At 56.9% G+C, this 21633-nt stretch overlaps 1 protein-coding gene across 3 annotated transcripts in view; it reads right to left on the bottom strand.

Moving 5' to 3' along the window:
- The window catches only part of LOC144949129 (1-phosphatidylinositol 4,5-bisphosphate phosphodiesterase beta-4-like), an 86915-nt gene that overhangs the window by 39725 nt on the left and 25557 nt on the right, over nucleotides 1-21633 (bottom strand). For 2 of the 3 annotated variants that reach the window (XM_078878994.1, XM_078878995.1), the window contains exons 9-25: nucleotides 20920-21020; nucleotides 18170-18227; nucleotides 17001-17109; nucleotides 14810-15020; nucleotides 13955-14048; nucleotides 13189-13268; nucleotides 9147-9231; nucleotides 8680-8770; nucleotides 8315-8425; nucleotides 6309-6463; nucleotides 6089-6118; nucleotides 5446-5587; nucleotides 5202-5286; nucleotides 4175-4299; nucleotides 2631-2682; nucleotides 1573-1675; nucleotides 429-593 (exon numbers count right to left, since the gene is read on the bottom strand). In XM_078878994.1, the coding sequence (XP_078735120.1) occupies nucleotides 429-593; nucleotides 1573-1675; nucleotides 2631-2682; nucleotides 4175-4299; nucleotides 5202-5286; nucleotides 5446-5587; nucleotides 6089-6118; nucleotides 6309-6463; nucleotides 8315-8425; nucleotides 8680-8770; nucleotides 9147-9231; nucleotides 13189-13268; nucleotides 13955-14048; nucleotides 14810-15020; nucleotides 17001-17109; nucleotides 18170-18227; nucleotides 20920-21020 (1797 nt within the window). The remainder of the gene's footprint in view (nucleotides 1-428; nucleotides 594-1572; nucleotides 1676-2630; nucleotides 2683-4174; nucleotides 4300-5201; nucleotides 5287-5445; nucleotides 5588-6088; nucleotides 6119-6308; nucleotides 6464-8314; nucleotides 8426-8679; nucleotides 8771-9146; nucleotides 9232-13188; nucleotides 13269-13954; nucleotides 14049-14809; nucleotides 15021-17000; nucleotides 17110-18169; nucleotides 18228-20919; nucleotides 21021-21633) is intronic. The other variant, XM_078878996.1, reaches the window with a different exon arrangement.

Genomic DNA, 21633 nt, shown 5'->3' with positions numbered 1-21633 from the left:
CGGTGGACGTCCTCTTGGGCACGTTTCTCTCTCCGTCGTTAGTCTCGACTGCCGGCCGCCGTGTCCCCCCTCGGCGTGTCGTGAGCAACCCCGGGGCCCCGCCAGCGACCCACGAGCCCAGCTAGGATGCGGTTAACTCTGGTGTGTTTTCTTCTTACTATAGCTGTGGGAGGAAACTGGAAAACCCGGATGGAAACCCCGTGGAGAACAGAGAAGGGGTGGGAGTGAGAGAGAGAGAAGGTGCAAACTCCACGCAGAGAGCCGCCCCCAAAGCAGGAATCGGAAACCCAGGGTCGTCCTTCTTTGCTGCCGAGGCGCAAGAGTGCGACCGCCGCACGCTGCCGCCACCCACCCTGTCACTCTCGAATCTCAACTCAATCGAAAACTAAACGACGGGGAGGGGACGCGAGGCATGGGGGGGGGGGCACCTTGCGGAAGACGAACGGCTCCTCGCTGTAGGCCGGGTTGAGGCCATTGTTGAGGACCATGCGTGTCCGGAACTCCTTGCGGATGGTGTCCGTGGGCAGGCCGTACATGTCCACCTCCACGTAAGTGCCCACCTTCTTGTCCGACAGGAACTGTCCCGAGATGATCTGTCCAGTAACCACGCACAATCCCCCCCCCGCCCGAGCCCGCAAGGTCAAACCTCGCAAGCCACCCGCCCGCCCGTAGCTGTGGGCGACTTTGTGCACTCCGTGTAGAGACAAAGACAAAGATCCCCCCCCCCGTGTAGCCTTAAACAGACTGTTGGGGCAAGTGCTGTTAGCGAGCACCTATCGAGGCTGCATTTGTTTTCCTAGTGGCAATGTTTACACATCGCACCAGGCAATCATTTGAGGCTAAGTCTACCGGTTCAAATAATCATCACCGGTGTCGGCTGTGAGCCCGTTTAAGCGAGAATCAAACTTGGGTCGTTAGCTTCGTAGTGCAGGTTACTAACCACTTCACTACTGCATCCCCATACTGCGACACACACATTGACACATTGACACACACGAAGTGACACACAGTGACACACACCCTGACACGCAGTCACACATTACTCAGTGACACACACCGTGGCACACCGTGACACACACTACTCAGTGGCACCAGGTGACACACACCGTGACACCCAGTGACACACATTACTCAGTGACACACACCATGACACCCAGTGACACACACCGTGGCTCGCAGTGACACATTACTCAGTTTCAAGTTTCAAGTATTCAAGTTCAAGTTCATTTATTTGGTATAGCCCTCTGGGCTATTCGGCTCTTGAATCGGGTGCAACCGCAATAAACAAAAAACTAAAACATGAACAAGAAAACATCTTAAAGTGACTATGTGACTAAGTGCAAACAGAAAATCCAAGGAAAAAAACAGCAAAAATTCCAGAAAAAAGCACCGTACACCAACGCCATGTGCAAAAATCCCAGTGGGATGCAAGTCAAACAACAACAAGCACAAGACAACTTAGATTAAGGCCATCAGTCTAACTCCATACTACAACAAACAAACATGGCCAAACCAAACACACTGTGACACACACAGTGACACACGACTCAGCAACACCCGGTGGACACTCGCCTGCACGGAGCACGTGGCGGCGATGACGCCGTCCACCGGCGTCTCGGAGAACGGGTCGAACGTGCGGTCGGGGCGGCGCATGAAGTCCGGCTTCAGGAGAAACCTGCAGCAGGCCGCACACGGCGGTTACAGCGGGACAGGGGTCTGCCCGTGCAGCCTACACGCACCCTCGGGGCAAGCGCGGTCAGCGAGCACCTATTGGGGCGACAACAATGGTGGTGGCGGTGGAGGGGATTGTGGTGGTGGTATTGGCGGTCGGGGGCACAGGTGGTGCATCGGCCGGTCATCTCGGTCAGTCGACCCGTGGCACCTGGGTCTGTCCCGTGACCTCCTGCCGGCGGGCGTTCGACACTTCACGTGGCCTCAACGTGCACACAGCCTGGCACGAGCGCCGTGGTGATGTCACCGCCACTTAGTGGCGATTGGCGGTTGTTGTTGTTGGCATTGGTGGTGGAATAGGGAGCCGTGGTGTAGTAGTTGATAGCGCTACAAACCCGGCGACCCGAGTTAGATTCCTGCTCATGACCAACACCAGTGTCTAAACCAGTCATGGACCTAGTACTTGGTGTGGTGTGAAAATATCACCACCACGGAGACAAAGGCGGGTAAGCGTGGTGTTGGCCACCCACATGTGCCTGCCGGCCTTCATAGGCACTACTCACTAACAGCACTTGCCCCAACAGTCTGTTAAGGCTATACGGGGGATCTTTAGAAGAAGAGGTGGTGATGGTGGTGTTGGTGATGGTGGTGGCGAAGGTGGTTGTGGTCATGGTGGAGGTGGTTGTGGTCATGGTGGAGGTGGTTGTGGTCATGTTGGAGGTGGTTGTGGTCATGGTGGAGGTGGTTGTGGTCATGGTGGAGGTGGTTGTGGTCATGGTGGAGGTGGTTGTGGTTATGGTGGAGGTGGTTGTGGTCATGTTGGAGGTGGTTGTGGTCATGGTGGAGGTGGTTGTGGTCATGGTGGAGGTGGTTGTGGTCATGGTGAAGGTGGTTGTGGTTATGGTGGAGGTGGTTGTGGTCATGTTGGAGGTGGTTATGATTGTTATTCGTTCACTAACCCGCAGGAGCCATTGTACTCAAACTTTCCCTGGTTCAGCTGCATGGCCAGGTCTGGGGAAACAAAGGCATCGATGGCACACGTGGAAACACAAGGTGGGGACACAAGGTGGCGACACAAGGTGGGGACACAAGGTGGGGACACAAGGTGGTGCCACAAGGTGGGTACACAAGGTGGGGACACACCATGACGTTCCTGCAAGAGGCTCTACACGAGGGTTAACTGTTGACAGACTGCCCAAGCTCGTTCAAGTCACAACACGGGGGGGGGCGAGGGGGGGCTCGTTCGATCATTGTGGCCAGTTTTCTGATCGCAATGTGCACGTGATACTTGGCCATTAAGGCACCAGATTCGGGAGGGGAATCACGGGTCACCGGCTCCGCCCACTACTCAGGCAGCCCCGCCCACTACTCGGGTACCCCCGCCCACTACTCGGGTACCCCTGCCCACTACTCGGGTGGCCCCGCCCATTACTCGGGTGACCCCGCCCACTATCCGCGTAGCCCCGCCCACTACCCGCGTAGCCTCGCCCACTACCCGCGTAGCCTCGCCCACTACCCGCGTAGCCCCAGACACTACCCGCGTAGCCCCGCCCACTACCCGCGTAGCCCCGCCCACTACCCGCGTAGCCTCGCCCACTACCCGCGTAGCCTCGCCCACTACCCACGTAGCCCCGTACACTACCCTGCAAGTCCAGGATGAGGCGAAACATCTTGAAATCATGAAAAAAATTCGGACGTTTTCAGAGACGTTGAATGGGGGACACTGAGATGGCCTTTCTGAAACCAATCCCGGTCAAATGGGAACCTTTAGAAGCTTCAATCACGGGAGGAGTTTGGATTTGTCTAAGCGACGTGATTGTCAGATCCCGCTCATTTACGCAGGAAAGTCTCACAGAGCCTCAAGAGTTTTGCTTTTTGTTCAGGAGCATCTGCCAAAGTTTCACAGTCGTGGGGCGACAATCGCGATGCAAATATTGTTTCAAAGTTGGCAAATTCTAACCGTGACTCCTGGACACACTGGGCCTACGTACTCGTCTTCGAACGACATCAAGGGGATCTGGAGTGTCCACTTGTGAGCGAAGCGGAAGGCGTTGGGAAGCATTGTACGGTTGTTATTACGTGCTCCGCACACCATTACCCAGGGCGGGCGGCCTGCCGGATCCATACCTGTCAACCCCGTACCAGTGCCCCACCACATTATTACAAACCAATTCAGACCGTATTGGTCACCCCTTGCCCTCCTAAATCTCAAGGTTCATCCTACAAAGTCCCATCAAAAGGGAGAAACACAAACAAATAGACAAAAATAGATGTTGCCCGTGTTGAAACGGCTGTATGCCGTATGCACTTGAAAACTCAATTTCCCTGTACAACAATACAGGTAAACTGTACGGGTTGACAAGTATGCGGATTGGAGGCTCCACAAAAAGCGGGCAAACCGCGCTACCCTCCGGGGTGTCCGGGATCCCGTGGGGTCAGGAGAGCGAGTGGAGCTGAGTGGCGCGGGTGGCGCGGGTTGGAGGTGGCGGCACGACCAGCTCACCGGGGCTCTGGAAGTTGAGCGACACCATCTGGCAGCCGGCGTTCCAGAAGATCTGCGGCATGTAGTTGGAGGAGTCGACACGGCCTCCCTTGGGGTAGATGCGGCTCATCTGCCGCTTGTTGTAGCTGACGGGCGCGTTAAGGGTGAAGTTGACCTCGCTCATATTTCATTCTGACCTGGTGCTGACCTCCCGATCACTCGGATTTCATTCAGTCGGACCTGACCTCAACCTCCCACTCACTCTGATTCATTCTGACCTGGCGCTGACCTCCCACTCCAATTTAATTCTGCGAGCACCAACTTCACTGAGGTGGACAGCAATGGCGCACGTGGTGAGCACGCTGTCGCCATGAACCCAGCCGCCTGAGTTTGATTCCTGGGCACAGCTAACATCGGTGGTGGGTGACATCAGAACCAGTCTGGGGCTCCCCCCCCCCCCACGTCAGCAACCCGTGCCGACCAGAATGGGGGAGAAAAATATGATTGCGCCACCCTCCACCACCAACGGCCATGGCTCGACCCTTCATCCAGCAGTTGACTGCTGTGCTTTTCCCCCGATTAAGTGAAATATTTTTTTTGCGGCATCACTTTTGAGTCTCATGGCGCGCGACGCTGGGCACAGCACGGTGGGCGTAGCTCCTCCCCGAGCGATGTCGCGGGCATTCTTTACCGTCCTTCGGTCGAGGCGGCGCCTTGCCACCATCCGGCCGATGCGCCCCCCCCCTCTCCCATCGCTGGAGTTCCACGAGCTCCACCACAAGATCTGCCCACGCACCGAGATCGAGGAGCTCTTCGGGAAGCTGTGAGATCATCTCGGGGACCCCACCCTCCCACACCCCCCGCAACCCCCCCCCCCCCGCAGTATTACGTGGAGTGGGGGGCTTGCCGGTTTCGGACCGCCGGCGACGACCAGTGGCAAATGCGCGGCCACCGGCGGTCACCGACCCGGAACTCCGTTTCCTCTACCCTGGGGCTTCTCCGATGTTCACCGCGACTCACCGGGGAGGAGGGGGGGGGTGAAGGATACTTGACGAACTCAATGGGGTGAGTCTTGAGGTAGCCGAGCCCCACCGACTCGCTGAACGACGACATGTTGTGGTGGATGTTCCGCTCTGCGAGGCACCCGGGGCACGCATGAACACACACACGCGTACACACACACGCACACACATGTACAACACGTAGACACGCACACACACACACATCTCTCTCGCTCTCCACCTCTCTCTCGCTCTCCACCTTTCTCTCTCTCCACCTCTCTCTCTGCTCACCCTCGGCAACGTCGAAGCCCTGGAACTTGACGGGCTGTGCGTAGTTGACCATGGCCGACAGGTAGGGGTGGATCTTGGTGGTGCCACCCACGTACTTGTAGGTGGAGATGAAGGCCTGCTCGTCCTCCACCGACACGCAGGCCTGCCCCAGCGATAACCACGGCAGCACAACGTCACGCAGACAGCGCCACGCTGCCTCACACGGACAGAGTGACACTGCGTCTCCCCGCATCTCTCCCCATTCTCAAGCCATCTCTCCCCCTCTCTTCCCCCCTCTCACCGTCTCTACCCATCTCTACAAATCTCTACACATATCTACAAATCTCTCCCCATCTCTCCCCATTCTCTAGCCATCTCTACCCCTCTTTCCCCCTCTCCCCATCTCTACCCATTTCCAGTCATCTCTCACCATCTCTACAAATCTCTCCCATCTCCCTGTCTCCCCATTATCTAGCTCTCTCTTCCCATCTCTACACATCTCTCCAACATCTGTCTCCATCTCTCTCCGTATCCCCCCGTCTCTCCCCATCTCTCCCCATCTCTCTCCATCTCTCCGTGTCTCTTCGCTAGGCCACTGGGCTGTCTTGCGTGGCGCGCCCAGGTTCCCGCGCGCCCTTCGCAAAGGCGGCATGGGTGCTCTCACCTTCTTCTCGTGATCCGCCTCCTCCATGACCTGGCAGCAGTCAAGGTGAAGAGAAACACCCAGGTGAGTATCACAGTGAGACCACCCTCACCTCACCTGGCGAGACGGGGCTACAGTGTGACACAGGTGAGGGTGAACGAGTGACGCAGGTGAGGGTAATAGTGAGCCAGGTGAGGGTGAGCGTAACCTAGGTGAGGGTGAGACAGGTGAGGCGTCTCACCTTGCGGAGGATCACCGACTTGCTGCTGCTCAGGCTGCTGCTGGAGCGTTCCTTGACGATCGCCGCCGCCGCCGCCGCCTCCACCACCGCGGCCGCCACCACCGTCAACTCCGCGCCGAACTTCAGCTCGGGGTGGGCCTCATCCTCCGGTTCGACTGACGCGCGCGCGCACACCGCCGAGAGTTCGGTTCCCCCGCTTTAGCGACCGCCGAGAGCAGTGGGTGGATCCGAACCGGTCCCGGGGCCTACCGCTAGGTCGAATCGGCCTCGAATCGGCACTCGGGCGTGGTGTGTAAGCATCGCCGCTGTGAGATGAAGGCGGCCAGGTGTGGTGGTGGGCACCCGCACCCACGTACGCCATACTGGCCCACACAGAGGTGATTGCAACCGCCACTCCAAAAGTCTGTCAAAGGCTGCACAGGGGATCTTTGTGTTTGCACGGGGACCTTCATTACTGTGAGCAGGCCCGGGTAAAGCTGAATGGCAGGGAGTCGGAGCCATGTCCTGTTCACCTTGGGGTGTGATGGGGATGTGTACGATTACGTGTGTGTGTGTGTGAGTACGTGTATGTGTCTAGAGGCAGTCGCCCTCCAACAACAACAGAGGGCGGAGGAGCGATGCTCACAACAACGAGCGGAGCGCCGGGTGCCTAAAGCACAGCAAGTTGGCACAGTAGGGGGAACAGGTGGTGCATCAGCCAGTCATCTCAGTCAGTCGACCTGTGGCACCTGGGTCTGCCCCGTAACCTCCTGCCAGCGGGCGTTCGACACTTCACGTGGCCTCAAGGTGCACATGGCCTGGCACAACGTCGTGGTGACGTCACCACCACTTAGTGGCGAATGGCCGTTGTTGTTGTTGTATGTGTCTGCCAAAACAACCCCCTACCTCCTTGTGGTGCCGGACGGGCAACGCTGTCTTGGGCAGTGCCGTGGGGGGAGGGCCAATTCCGATTGGCCTTTCCCCTCATGGCGTCTGTAACCACCACAGCGGCCAAATGGGGGCTTTGGACTGGTGCGAGGAGCTGGTGACACCCTCCACCTTCAATGAATTACCACTAAACCACCACCACAAAATGTAATAAATAAGCTTGTGCCGGAAGCCCCAGGGGGACCTGGCATCTATGACGTCTCCTGGCCAAACCCTGTTTGGTGGAGCCAGGAGACTGAATCCTTACCCTCCTCCAGAAACAACAAATAACCACTACGTGTGGCCACGTGGAGGAGAGGCTGCCACTTCTCTGTCGGGAGCTGGACCGGTACCGCCTGGATCTCTGTAGTATTCAGGAGGTCTGGTGGACCGGCTCTGGCTCCTGCCACCATGAGGGGTGGACAGTCCTCTACTCGGGGCAGGAGACTGCCAAACAACAGGGTGCGGCTCTTCTTCTGAATGAAAGAATGAAGCGGGCGTGGGAGCGTGGCAGTGAAGTGTGGGAAGCTGTAAGCCCCAGGCTACTTTGGGCTTGCCTTCCCATCAACCAGAGGCGAGGAGTGGTGATCGTGGTTACTTATGCCCCCACTGAAGACGAACATACGTGGAGGGATGCAGGCAAGGCCGATGAGTCAGATGCTTTCTATGACCTCTTGTCACAGGTGCTGGCTAAAGTGGCCCCTTGGGATTGAGTCATCTTGTTGGGTGACTTCAAAGCCCGAGTTGGTCATGATGCTGGCACCTGGTCTGGAGTAATTGGAAGGCATGGGCCAGATCAGCTCAATAACAATGGCAGGAGGCTGCTAGATTTTTGTGCAGCCCATGGGCTTGTAATTACCAACACGCTGTTCCGGCATCGGCGCATCCACACCACATCCTGGATGCATGCCGGGTCCAAGCAAGAACATCTGCTAGACTACATAGTGATGGAACAGCGGATGCGGGCCCATGTCCTTGACACCAGGACCTACCATAGAGCTGATCTGCCCACTGACCATCGAGCGGAGCGCCGGGTGTGTGAGTACGTGTGTGTGTGAGTACGTGTGAGTGTGTGTGTAAGTAAGTGCGTGTGTGAGTACCGGTCTCTCCCTCATCCTCCGCCTCCTCCTCCAGGATGCTCGCCTGAGCCATGGGGTCTCCCTCCGTCAACAGACAGAACGCCTCCAACTGCTCTGCATCATCATCACCATCAACACACCGCCGCCATCACCAATATTAACATCACCATCGGCTCCATGAACGTCATAGCCATCATCATCACCATCACCGACATCATCACCATCGCACTGCTGCCATCATCATGAACATCGTCACTGTTGCAGGTCATCGGCATCGCCATCATCATGACCAAAACAATCACCATCGTCATCCAGTCAATAATCATGACCATCATCACCACGATCACGATGACAGAGACCACCTCCGCCACACGCGTCACACTTACTGGACTCCACCTCAGGCCGCAGGCGCTTGTTCTTGATGAGGATTTTGTAACGGAGGTCGTTGGGCGAGGGCAGAGGTCGCCCCGACTCCAGCTGCACAGTGAGGACAACGACGACAACAACAACAATAATCAAAACGACGAAAGCAAAGACAACAATGACAACAACAATGACAACAAAGACAACAATGACAATGACGAAAACAAAGACAACAACGACAACAACAATAACAACAACGACGACAATGACAGTGCCAACAACAACAATAACGACATCAGCAAGGGCAATAACGACATCAGCAAGGGCAATAACGACATCAGCAAGGGCAATAACGATGGCGTGGGCTTCACCACCGACACACGGAGGGCCCGGCCACACGCACGCGTACCCACGTGTACCCACGCACGCACGCACGCACACACACGCACACGCACGCACGCAGGCACACACGGTCACCCCGCCATCTCACCGGGTGTCCTTCCAGCGGCTCCTTGAGGAGGAAATCTCCAAAGATCTCCTCGCAGTAGCGCGCCATCTTGTACTGCTGCGGCTTGCTGTGCGGGGGGGGCACGCAATCAGACAGCGACGCGGGCGTCACACACAGACACACGTGGGCGTCACACACAGACACACGCGGGCGTCACACACAGACACACGTGGGCGTCACACACAGACACACGTGGGCGTCACACACAGACACACGTGGACGTCACACACAGATACACGTGGGCGTCACACACAGACACACGCGGGCATCACACACAGACACACGCGGACGTTACACACAGACACACGTGGACATCACACACAGACACACGCGGACGTTACACACAGACACACGTGGACGTCACACACAGACACACGTGGGCGTCACACACAGACACACGCGGGCATTACACACAGACACACGCGGGTGTCACACACAGACACACGCGGGTGTCACACACAGACACACGCGGACGTCACACACAGACACACGCGGACGTCACACACAGACACACGTGGGTGTCACACACAGACACACGCGGGTGTCACACACAGACACACGCGGACGTTACACACAGACACACGCGGGCATCACACACAGACACACGCGGACGTTACACACAGACACACGTGGACATCACACACAGACACACGCGGACGTTACACACAGACACACGTGGACGTCACACACAGACACACGTGGGCGTCACACACAGACACACGCGGGCATTACACACAGACACACGCGGGTGTCACACACAGACACACGCGGGTGTCACACACAGACACACGCGGACGTCACACACAGACACACGCGGACGTCACACACAGACACACGTGGGTGTCACACACAGACACACGCGGGTGTCACACACAGACACACGTGGACGTCACACACAGACACACGCGGGTGTCACACACAGACACACGTGGGTGTCACACACAGACACACGCGGGTGTCACACACAGACACACGTGGGTGTCACACACAGACACACGTGGACGTCACACACAGACACACGCGGGTGTCACACACAGACACACGTGGGTGTCACACACAGACACACGTGGACGTCACACACAGACACACGCGGGTGTCACACACAGACACACGCGGGTGTCACACAGACACACGTGGGTGTCACACACAGACACACGTGGACGTCACACACAGACACACGCGGGTGTCACACACAGACAACACGTGGACGTCACACACAGACACACGTGGACGTCACACACAGACACACGTGGGCGTCACACACAGACACACGTGGGCGTCACACACAGACACACGTGGGCGTCACACACAGACACACGTGGACGTCACCACACAGACACACGTGGGTGTCACACACAGACACACGTGGACGTCACACACAGACACACGTGGGCGTCACACACAGACACACGTGGACGTCACACACAGACACACGTGGGTGTCACACACAGACACACGTGGACGTCACACACAGACACACGCGGGTGTCACACACAGACACACGTGGGTGTCACACACAGACACACGTGGGTGTCACACACAGACACACGTGGACGTCACACACAGACACACGTGGGCGTCACACACAGACACACGTGGACGTCACACACAGACACACGTGGGTGTCACACACAGACACACGTGGGCGTCACACACAGACACACGCGGGTGTCACACACAGACACACGCGGGTGTCACACAGACACACGTGGGTGTCACACACAGACACACGTGGACGTCACACACAGACACACGCGGGTGTCACACACAGACAACACGTGGACGTCACACACAGACACACGTGGACGTCACACACAGACACACGTGGGCGTCACACACAGACACACGTGGGCGTCACACACAGACACACGTGGGCGTCACACACAGACACACGTGGACGTCACCACACAGACACACGTGGGTGTCACACACAGACACACGTGGACGTCACACACAGACACACGTGGGCGTCACACACAGACACACGTGGACGTCACACACAGACACACGTGGGTGTCACACACAGACACACGTGGGCGTCACACACAGACACACGTGGGTGTCACACACAGACACACGTGGACGTCACACACAGACACACGTGGACGTCACACACAGACACACGTGGGCGTCACACACAGACACACGTGGGCGTCACACACAGACACACGTGGGTGTCACACACATACACACGTGGACGTCACACACAGACACACGTGGACGTCACACACAGACACACGTGGACGTCACACACAGACACACGTGGACGTCACACACAGACACACGTGGACGTCACACACAGACACACGTGGACGTCACACACAGACACACGTGGGTGTCACACACAGACACACGTGGACGTCACACACAGACACACGTGGACGTCATACACAGACACACGTGGACGTCACACACAGACACACGTGGGTGTCACACACAGCCACACGTGGACGTCACACACAGACACACGTGGACGTCACACACAGAGACACGCGGGCGTCACACACATACACACGTGGGTGTCACACACAGACACATGCGGGCCTCACCAATAGCAACAACGACCGCCATTCACCACTAAGTGGCGGTGACGTCAGCACGACGCTTGTGCCAGGCTATGTGCACCTTGAGGTCACGTGAAGTGTCGAACGCCCGCTGGCAGGAGGTCACGGGGAAGATCCAGACGCCACAGATCGACTGAGAGGACTGGCTGATACACCACCTGTGCCCCCTACTGTGCCAACTTGCTGTACTTTAGCCACCCGGCGCTCCGTTCGTTGTTGTGAGCGTCGCTCCTCCTGCCTCCATTGTTGTTGCAGAGCAACTGTCTCCAACTGCTCAGTAGCGTCCTTCACGAGCCTCCTCCACAGAGGCCGATCTTGACACCGCTGGTAGCAGTCATCGGCAAGTCCACTCAGCTTCACATCCTCCTGTACCACATTACTCAATCTCTTCTCTAGCCCGTGCCGCGCCCCTTTTTCTCCCTCGATCTGGCCGAACAAAAGCTGTTTCGGCATGCGGTGAATGGGCATGTGGGCTACATGGCCCAGCCAACGCAGCCTTGCCTGCCAGAGGAGCTCACCGATGGGACTTTGTCCAGATCTATCAAGGATTTGTGAGCTCCTCACACAATCCATCCTGATTAAACCCAAGGATGGATCGTAGGCAGGCCAGCCAAAATGTTCTCACCGGCAAAAATGTTCCATTAGGGGGGTCCACGTTTCGCAAGTGTAGAGAAGGGAGGGAATGACTGGCCGAGAAGACCTGAAGCCTCGTGCGGAGCGACAGACCAGGAATATTCCACACAGCGTACTTCCTCAACAGATGGCACCTCAGCCAGCTGCTCACAGGGAGTAACTTCCTCCTACGCAGCCTCAGAAGAAGAGCCACTCCCTGTTGTTTGGCAGTCTCCTGCCCCGAGAAGAGGACTGTCAACTCCTCATGGTGGCAGGAGCCAGAGCCGGTCCACCGGACCACCTGAATACCACAGAGATCCAGGCAATACCAGTCCAGCTCCCGACAAAGGAGTGGCAGCCTTTCCTCCGCAGTGAGCGTTTGAACATTCCACGTGGCCACACGTAGTGATTTTTTGTTGTTTCTGGAGAAGACTCGAGGGTAAAGATTCAGTCTCCTGGCTCCGCCAAATGGGGTTTGGCCAGGAGACGTCATAGATGCCTGTCCCCCCGGGGCCTCCGGCACAGGCTTATTTATTTTGTCGTCATGGTTTAGTGGTAATTAATTGAAGGTGGAGGGGTCACCAGCCCCTCGCACCCGTCCAGAGCCCCCATTTGGCCGCTGTGGTGGTTACAAATGCCATGAGGGGAAAGGCCAATTGGAATTGGCCCTCCCCCGACAGTACTCCCCACGACAGCGTCGCCCGTCCGGCACCACGAGGAGGTAGGACCACACATATGGGCGGTGTCACACACACCCGTAGCCCGCGGGATTAGTGAGTAGAGGTTCTAGGGGGCAGTGGTTCTAGAGGACGGAGGTTTTAGAGGACGGGGGTTGTTGTTGAGGGCACCTGCAGTGGTTCTCGAAGGACAGGATGACCGGGTAGATGGACGTCACGAACGCCGTCTCCTTGATGGCCTGGATCACCTCCTGTGGGGACGCAAACACACGCGCACGTGCACACACAAAAATACAAAGAGAAAGATCCCCCGTGTAGCCTTAACAGACTGCTGGGGCAAGTACTGTTAGCGAGCAGCACCTATGAAGGCCGGTATGGCACACGAGTAAGTGGGTGACCAGCACCACGCCCAGCCGCTTCTGTCTCCCCAGTGGCGATGTTTACACACCACACCAGGTACTCATTTGTGGCTGAGTCTACCTAGGGGAGGCCGAGGACCGGTTCAGATAATCGTCACTGATGTTGGCCGTGAGCGGGAATCAAATTCGGGTGGCCGGGTTTGTAGTGCAGCGCGCTAACCACTACCACTCGCTCCACACACACACACACACGTGTACACACACACACACGTGTACACACACACACGTGTACACACAGACACACGTGTACACACACACACGTGTATACACACACACACGTGTACACACACACGTGTACACACACACACACACACGTGTACACACACACACACGTGTACACACACACACACGTGTACACACAGACACACGTGTACACACACACACACGTGTATACACACACACGTGTACACACACACACACGTGTACACACACACACACACGTGTACACACAGACACACGTGTACACACACACGTGCTGCGGGGGTCCACGTGTGCATTGACGCTGTGCCCCACGGTACCTTGAAGAGGATGTCGGTGCACATGGCCTTGCCGTGCGTGATGATTGGCTCCTGGTCCTCCCCCTTCCCATCCCAGCAGTCCAGCTCCACGCACCTGTACACAGAGTAACGTGGGGAACACACGGGGAGAGATGTTAACTACCTCGCCTGGTATACAGGAGGTCGTGGGTTCGATCTTGACCCTGACGCCTGCTTGATATTTGGAGTTTGCATGTCTCTCCCTCTCTCTCCCCATGGTCGCGTGGATTTTTCTCCGGTTCCTCCGATTTTCCCCTAAAAATTAGAATCAACATCAACACGTTTAGATTATTTGGCTGCTATACATTTCCACCTGATGATAGTCCATTTCGTTGAGCTATCATTCGTGATGGCCAGGGTCGCTTCTGAAAAAGAAGCTATATATAGCTCAGTGGACTTTACCCTGGCAATAAAATAAAAATCTAGTTTAGTAGTTTACATATACACATTTAGCCTATAGAAGAGTCGGTCAGTCATAGGCAGAGGAGAAGAGGAAGGCCTTGAGCCAGGACTTGCGCAGGGGCAGGGAGCTGACAGCATGGACGGCAGGTGGGGGGGGAGGAGTGGATGACGTTGACTCGGGGATGTTCTGGTTGCCGGATCGGACATAATCATTCGGACAGAGGGGTGCGTGTGCTGACCGCGCGCGCTAATTGCACTGCGTGGCGACGGCGGTGGCCCTTGCCAGTGGCTGTTTCGGTGGCCGTGTCGGTGGCCTTGTCGGTGGCCGTGTCAGTGGGCCTTGTCGGTGGGCCTTGTCCGTGGCCTTGTTGGTGGGCCTTGTCGGTGGGCGTGTTGGTGGGCCGTGTCGGTGGGCTGTGTCGGCAGGGGCCTCACCTGCAGCCGGCCAGCAGCACCTGGCGGTACATCTCCACCGAGGACTTGCCCCCGAACTGGCGGCCCACGAGGTAGGTGTTGTGCGAGGAGTTGATGTAGTAGTGCGAGAGCGGCTGCTCCATGTCCTGGTAGAGCTCCAGGCGGTCGAGGAAGACGGGCGCGTTGTCGTCGCACATGAGGTAGCGGCACAGCCCGTCGTACGACAGCCGCCCTGTGGGGAGCGACAGCCGCCAGCCACCACAATGACGCGATTCGGGCACGTGACCATGTGACGCGGTCACACGACTTGGGCACGCGACCACCCGACGCGACCACGCGACGCGGCAAGACGATCCTAATTAACGATCACATTTACAGGAATATAACCTCAACAGACTGTTGGAGCTGTTCACGAGCAGCTATAAAGGCCGGCACAGCACACGAAGGGGTTGGTGGGTATACACCACACCCGGCCGCTTTTGTCTCCCCAATGCTGTTTACAAACCACAACTGATATTCATTTAAGGCTGAGGGGCAAGTGCTGTTAGCGAGCAAAAAGGAAGGTGGCCAGCACCATGCCCAGCTGCCTGTTTCCTCAGTGGCAATGTTTGAGGACAAGTCGACCTAGGGGAGGCCCAGGATCGGTTCAGAAATTCATCACTAATGTTGGCCATAAGTGGGATTCCAATTCGGGTAGCTGGGTTTGTTGCAAAGCACTCTAACCACCGTGCTGCCGCTTCCCACACACAATAAGACAAAGTAAAAGATTATCCGTATATCCTGAACAGACTGTTAGGGCAAGTGCTGTTAGCGAGCACCTATGAATGCCGGCACAACACACAAAGGGGTGGGTGGCCAGCATTACGCCCGGCCGCCTTTGTCTCCTCAGTGGCGATGTTTACACACCGCACCAGGTACTCATTTGAGGCTAAGTCGACCTAAGGGAAGCCCAGGAGCGGTTCAGATAATCGTCACTGGTTTTGGCCACGAGCGGGAATTCAACTCGGGTCGCCAGGTTCGTAGTGCAGTGCGCTAACCGCTAGACTATCGCCCCCCCCACACACACACGCCTACACGCCTACACACGAATATAGTCAGACACAAACTCCCAGACCGCACATGCACGTACACACAACGCCCCCCCCCCCTCCCACATCGCTACAGAGCTGGCACCACAACAGGCACACTGCGGGGAACAACGAGACGCCGCCCCTCAATGAGACAATCCCCACCGTTTAAGATCGGGGAAACATAACGAGCTTGCAGGACATTCACACCGCATTAGCCGGGATAAAAAATATATTTCCGCACGGGTCACTTGGCGATTTGCGTTGAAAAAGCTTTGAGCGCTGCTCATTCAGCGGCTGCCAACTGTAACGATGGCGACCCCCCCCCCCCCCCCCCCCCCTTCAGCCCGGCAGCGGCCTCATTACGGAGTTTATCGTCTCCGGCCCGTACACCCGCCGCAGCCAACGCCGACTCAGGAGTCATCGCGAAACCGCTTTGCTCGCCGACAGCAGGTCACGGCGTCTCTCCGTCCCAAACGGAGCCTCTCCCTGCGGGCTCTAGCGAGATGTGGAGGCTGGGATGACGAGGTGACGGTGATGATGATGAGAGGGATGAGGAGAGGGATGAGGAGGAGCGGTGCCCCAAGTCGCCGTGCCGGCCGTGCGGATGAGAGGGCGGGGGTACGAGGTTTCCGCACTGCGTGTCTTTGCGGCACAGGCGTCTCCATTGCTGCAGCGAACATTTAAAGCGCGCGAAACGTTCGCCAAAGTGCCGAGTCAACGTTCGCTCGGTGTATGTGGGTTGGGGGGGTCGCTTATTCTCCTGTGCTGCCCCTACAGTCTGGAAGTCTCTTCCTACCCCCACCCCCAGCCGTCGTTGCTGTTGGCTCCCTGGCCCCTCGTTCATATCCCGGCTCAACGCCTCCCTCCCTCCTCCTCGGGGCCCTACGAGCGGCCGCTTCTGCCTCCACAAAGATAACGTCCGGACAGCGCCGGGTCAATCCATGTCGCAATGGCTGCGTGTACAAACACACACACACACATACCGTGGCGTGATTGCGCATTGGAGCAGCCACCACTGACGTCAGCGTGCCTGATCGTACCCCCGGTCCGATCGTACCCCCGGTCCCATCGTATCCCCGGTCCGATCGTATCCCCGGTTCCATCGTACCCCCGGTCCGATCGTACCCCCGGTCCGAGCGTACCCTGGTCGCGGAGCTGAGCCTCAGGCTCGTGTGCGTCGATGAGCTGCTGCGCCTGGCGTGCGTCGTAGAACGGGTAGAGGATCTCGTTGAGCCGGGGGTCGCGCTGGTGCTGCGGAGCACACACACACACATAGAGGTATTGCACACGTACGCACGTACGCACGTACGCACGTACGGACAGGTGTATTCAGATGTGCACATACACAAAGACAAAGAACCCCCACTGTAGCCTGAACTAACTGTTGGGGCAAGTGCTGTTAGCGAGTAGCACCTATGAAGGGCGACACTGTGGCACACGAGGGGGTGGGTGGCCAGCACCACGCCCAGTCGCCTTTGTCTTCCCAGTGGCGATGTTTACTACACACCGCACCAGGTGCTCATTTGAGGCCAATTCGACATAGAAGAGACTCGTGTCGCCGGATTCATAGCGCAGCGCGCTAACCGCTGCACCTCCGCTCCCCAAGTGCACACACACAGGCTGACGACTGTTACGACGACCACGATGCCGACGACGCCACGACACCACGACGCGCACGGGCACAAGGATCAGCGCTGGGGCTGCTGCTGCTGCATGCGGGACGACACGAAGCGACGAGGGACACGGGGGACACGGCGTGACCAGGTACGCGGGAACGACGGGGGAGGAACGGGGAGACGAAGCTCTAAGGGGGGACGTAGACGGGGGCCACTGGACGGGGTTGCAGGTCAGGGTGACGGGGAGTCCGAGGAGGAGCACGTCTGGCGGAAGCAGCGATGGCGTGAAATGACGAGGAGGTCCTGGCGCGAGGAGTCGTCCCCACGGTTCTCTCCCCACCAACTACGTGCGAGCTCGGCCCTGCCACCCGCGCCCCGTTTGTGTGCGTGTGGTGGTTTTCGGGCCAGATCGGTCGAATCCTTTCACGACAAACAAATTTGTCCCGGCAGAGGCCGTCCCACGCGGCCCCCCTCGCCGCCAAACACCGCACAGCGAGCCGGCGGCCCGGCGGGGAGGGCGGTGGGGGAGGGGGTGCCACTCGATACTCGGCGGCAACTCCGCGTACGCCGGGACCTCGGGTGGGCCTCGGGGGGGGGGGTGGGGGGGCTCGGAGGGGGCCGCGGGGCCCCGTGCCAGCACCTCGGGGGCAGGGGCGGAGGGGCGGTGATGGGGCGGGGGACACGTCGAGCCTTACTTCGTTGAGGAAGGCGACTATCTGCTCTACAGTTAAGTAATCCGTCTCCCCTCCGTTGCTGCGAACGAAACCAACCGACAAACACGCACACGCGCACGCGCGCACGCGCGAGCTGTTAGCTTGTTACCGTGCCGATTGTCTCTTTTGGGTGGGGGGGGGGGGAAACTGCCGTCAGAATCAGAAACGCCTCCCCCCCAACCGGCGACAAAACCGAACACGGCGACCACCGGAGTGCCGACGGCGAGCGCAAGAGCAGCAGCGGCGGCGGCAAATGTCCCCGGCGAGAGAGATTCTGTGAAAAGCGAGAAGAGGCTTGCTCAGCTGTCGACGGTGATGCGGCTGCTGCACCGAATGTGCCCTCTTCCTGTGCGAATTCACAATGCGGAGCGACGGAGCGGTGGTTGATGCACTGCACTGCTGTGAACCTGGCGGCATGGGTTCAGTTCCTGGGCAGGGCTATCCATCAGCGGTATCACAACCTCTCCCGCTCGCTCTACCGCTGAGCCACCCGCCCGGATTTCCCGGTGTGGAGAGATACGGGGACGACAGTTCAGAAAAAGTGCCGCTCGACTGGAGCCGCATTAAAAAAATTAGTGCATTTTTTTCAAAAGAACGGACGCTGAGCCAATGGCCCTGGCGTCACGTGCCAGATAATATCGGCGGCGAATTAAAGCGATGAACGCGACGCCTCCAGAAGCTGTGCTCGCCGGAGCGTCACGAGAGAAGCGGGGACGCCGCTCTCTCACGTTCCCCGTCGCCGTTCCCCGTTTGAGATGATGGCCGGCCAATCGGCGTTGGCGCTGGTGGGGCGGGAGGGAGGGCATCGTTCGGAGCAATCGGTTTGGCTCGGCACCACTCTCAGTCGCCTCGATTCCGGAACCGCTCGGGCCTCTCAACTGCATCTCAATTGATATGGCGACCGAACACGAGTTTACGGGCCAAACCCACAGACGAGGCTTCGACAACACTCTGGTCCGGAGTTCCTCACGAGACCACGCTCGTCTTGATGCCAACTCTGCACCGTTCTGTTGACTGCGGAGTCTGTGCGCCCTCCAACGCTAAACCGTACACCGGCGAGGATCGGTGGCAATCGTCGTCACTTCTCTGCCCATCCCACCGAGCGTTCACGTTTCCCTGTAAGGGGGGGGGGGGGGCGGGGGGCGCTGACACCGACGAGCGAGGCCGCGTCTCCACCGAGCGCGACCGGCAAGAGCGAGCGACCCACCGCTCCCTCGTTCCCTCCCCTCCTTCCCCTCCCTCCGCACCAGCCTGGCCACCGCAGGGGCGTCAATCGGTAGACAACAGGCAATTATAAACGACGCCGGCACATGACGATAATTACACGATGGCCGAGCTTGACCTCCGCGCGAGGCGAGCGTCCATTACCCTCGGTTCGCCGCAGAGGTCAACAGTGACGCAAACGCAGGGAAAGCTGCAGTGTACAACCCCACCTCCATAGAGACACTCACACAGAGACACACACTCACACAGAGAGACACACACTAACAGAGACACACACACTCACACAGATATACACACACTCACGTAGAAACACACACTAACACAGAGACACACACACTAACACAGAAACACACACAATAACACAGAGACACACACAATAACAGAGACACACACACTAACAGAGACACACAGACTCACATAGAAACACACACACTAACAGAGACACACACACTAACACAGAGACACACACACTCACACAGAGACACACACACTAACAGAGACACACACTAACACAGAGACACACACACTCACATAGAAACACACACAATAACACAGAGACACACACAATAACAGAGACACACACACTAACAGAGACACACAGACTCACATAGAAACACACACACTAACAGAGACACACACACTAACACAGAGACACACACACTCACACAGAGACACACACACTAACAGAGACACACACTCACACAGAGATACACACACTCACATAGAAACACACACACTAACATAGAGACACCCACACACTAACACAGAGAGACACACACTAACACAGAGACACACACTAACACAGAGACACACACTAACACAGAGACACATACACTAACAGAGACACACACTCACACAGAGACACACAGACTCACATAGAAACACACACACTAACAGAGACACACACACTAACACAGAGACACACACACTCACACAGAGACACACACACTAACAGAGACACACACACTAACAGAGACACGCACTCACACAGAGATACACACACTCACATAAAAACACACACACTAACATAGAGACACACACACTCACACAGAGACACACACTCACACAGAGACACACACTCACACAGAAACCCACACACGAACACAGAGAGACCCACACACTAACACAGAGACACACACACCATCTCCCTCGGTTCGCCGAGAGGTCAACAGTGACGCAAACGCAGGGAAATGCAAATCAACTTGGAAATTTTTTGACATGCGTTTTTCTGGATTTTTTTGTTGTTATTCTGTCTCTCACTGTTCAAATAAACATACCATTAAAATTATAGACTGATCATTTCTTTGTCAGTGGGCAAGCGTACAAAATCAGCAGGGGATCAAATACTTTTTTCCCTCACTGTATTCACATACACTAACACAGAAACACACACTAGCACAAAGAGACCCACACACTCACGCGGTTTTGGCAAGGCGTTGTCTAAAGGGACCCCACTCCAGACACCCGGGGGGAGGGAGGGGTGGTGGAGGTGCCCGAGACGAACTCACAGCTTCCTGAAGAGCTCCTCGATCTCTGTGCGTGGGCAGATCTTGTGGTAGAGCTCGTAGAACTTCTCAAAGGTGAACGATGCCAGTTCCAGCTCCTCGTTCTGAAACGACGATGGCGGCGGCGATGGCAAGGTGGCCGACAGGGCGCATGACGGGAGCTCTTTGTGCGTCATCGTCATCATCGTCGTCATCGTTGTCATCATCGTTGTCATCGTTGTCGGGGCCCTACGAGCGGCAGTGTGTAGAGGCCCAGTTGGGCTGCGGTCTACCGTGGACCAAGACCCCATTGACGCGTCTGGCTATCGTGTCAAGAGAGCAGCAATGAAGTTGGGAGATCCACAAACCCCTTTTGAAGAAACCCTAGACCGATGGGGCCCGGCATGCAAGCAAGACGCACGACAACTTGCTTGTGAGCATCGTTTCCTTTACATATTTTATAGTATTAACACTCTCATTGTCAGACTGTCTTGCCCTAAACCCCAATACACGGTGCAGCAAACCAAAATAGTATACACAGTAGAGTTATCGCTTCACATATTATTGTTATATACGAAGTTAAAAACATCGCGTAGCTATATCAGTTGAAAGTGAGTGGGGAGAAAAGAGGGAGGCCCAAGTCGTTTATTTTACAATATGTAGTTATAGCCGACATATTATTGTATAATAATAGATGTGTGTGTGTGTGTTTACTAATATATATAGTAGAGTTATAGG

The sequence above is a fragment of the Lampetra fluviatilis genome, chromosome 52 (assembly GCF_964198595.1).
Source record: "Lampetra fluviatilis chromosome 52, kcLamFluv1.1, whole genome shotgun sequence".
Classification (NCBI taxonomy): Eukaryota; Metazoa; Chordata; class Hyperoartia; order Petromyzontiformes; family Petromyzontidae; genus Lampetra; species Lampetra fluviatilis.
This window is presented reverse-complemented; position numbering and strand designations above follow the sequence as displayed.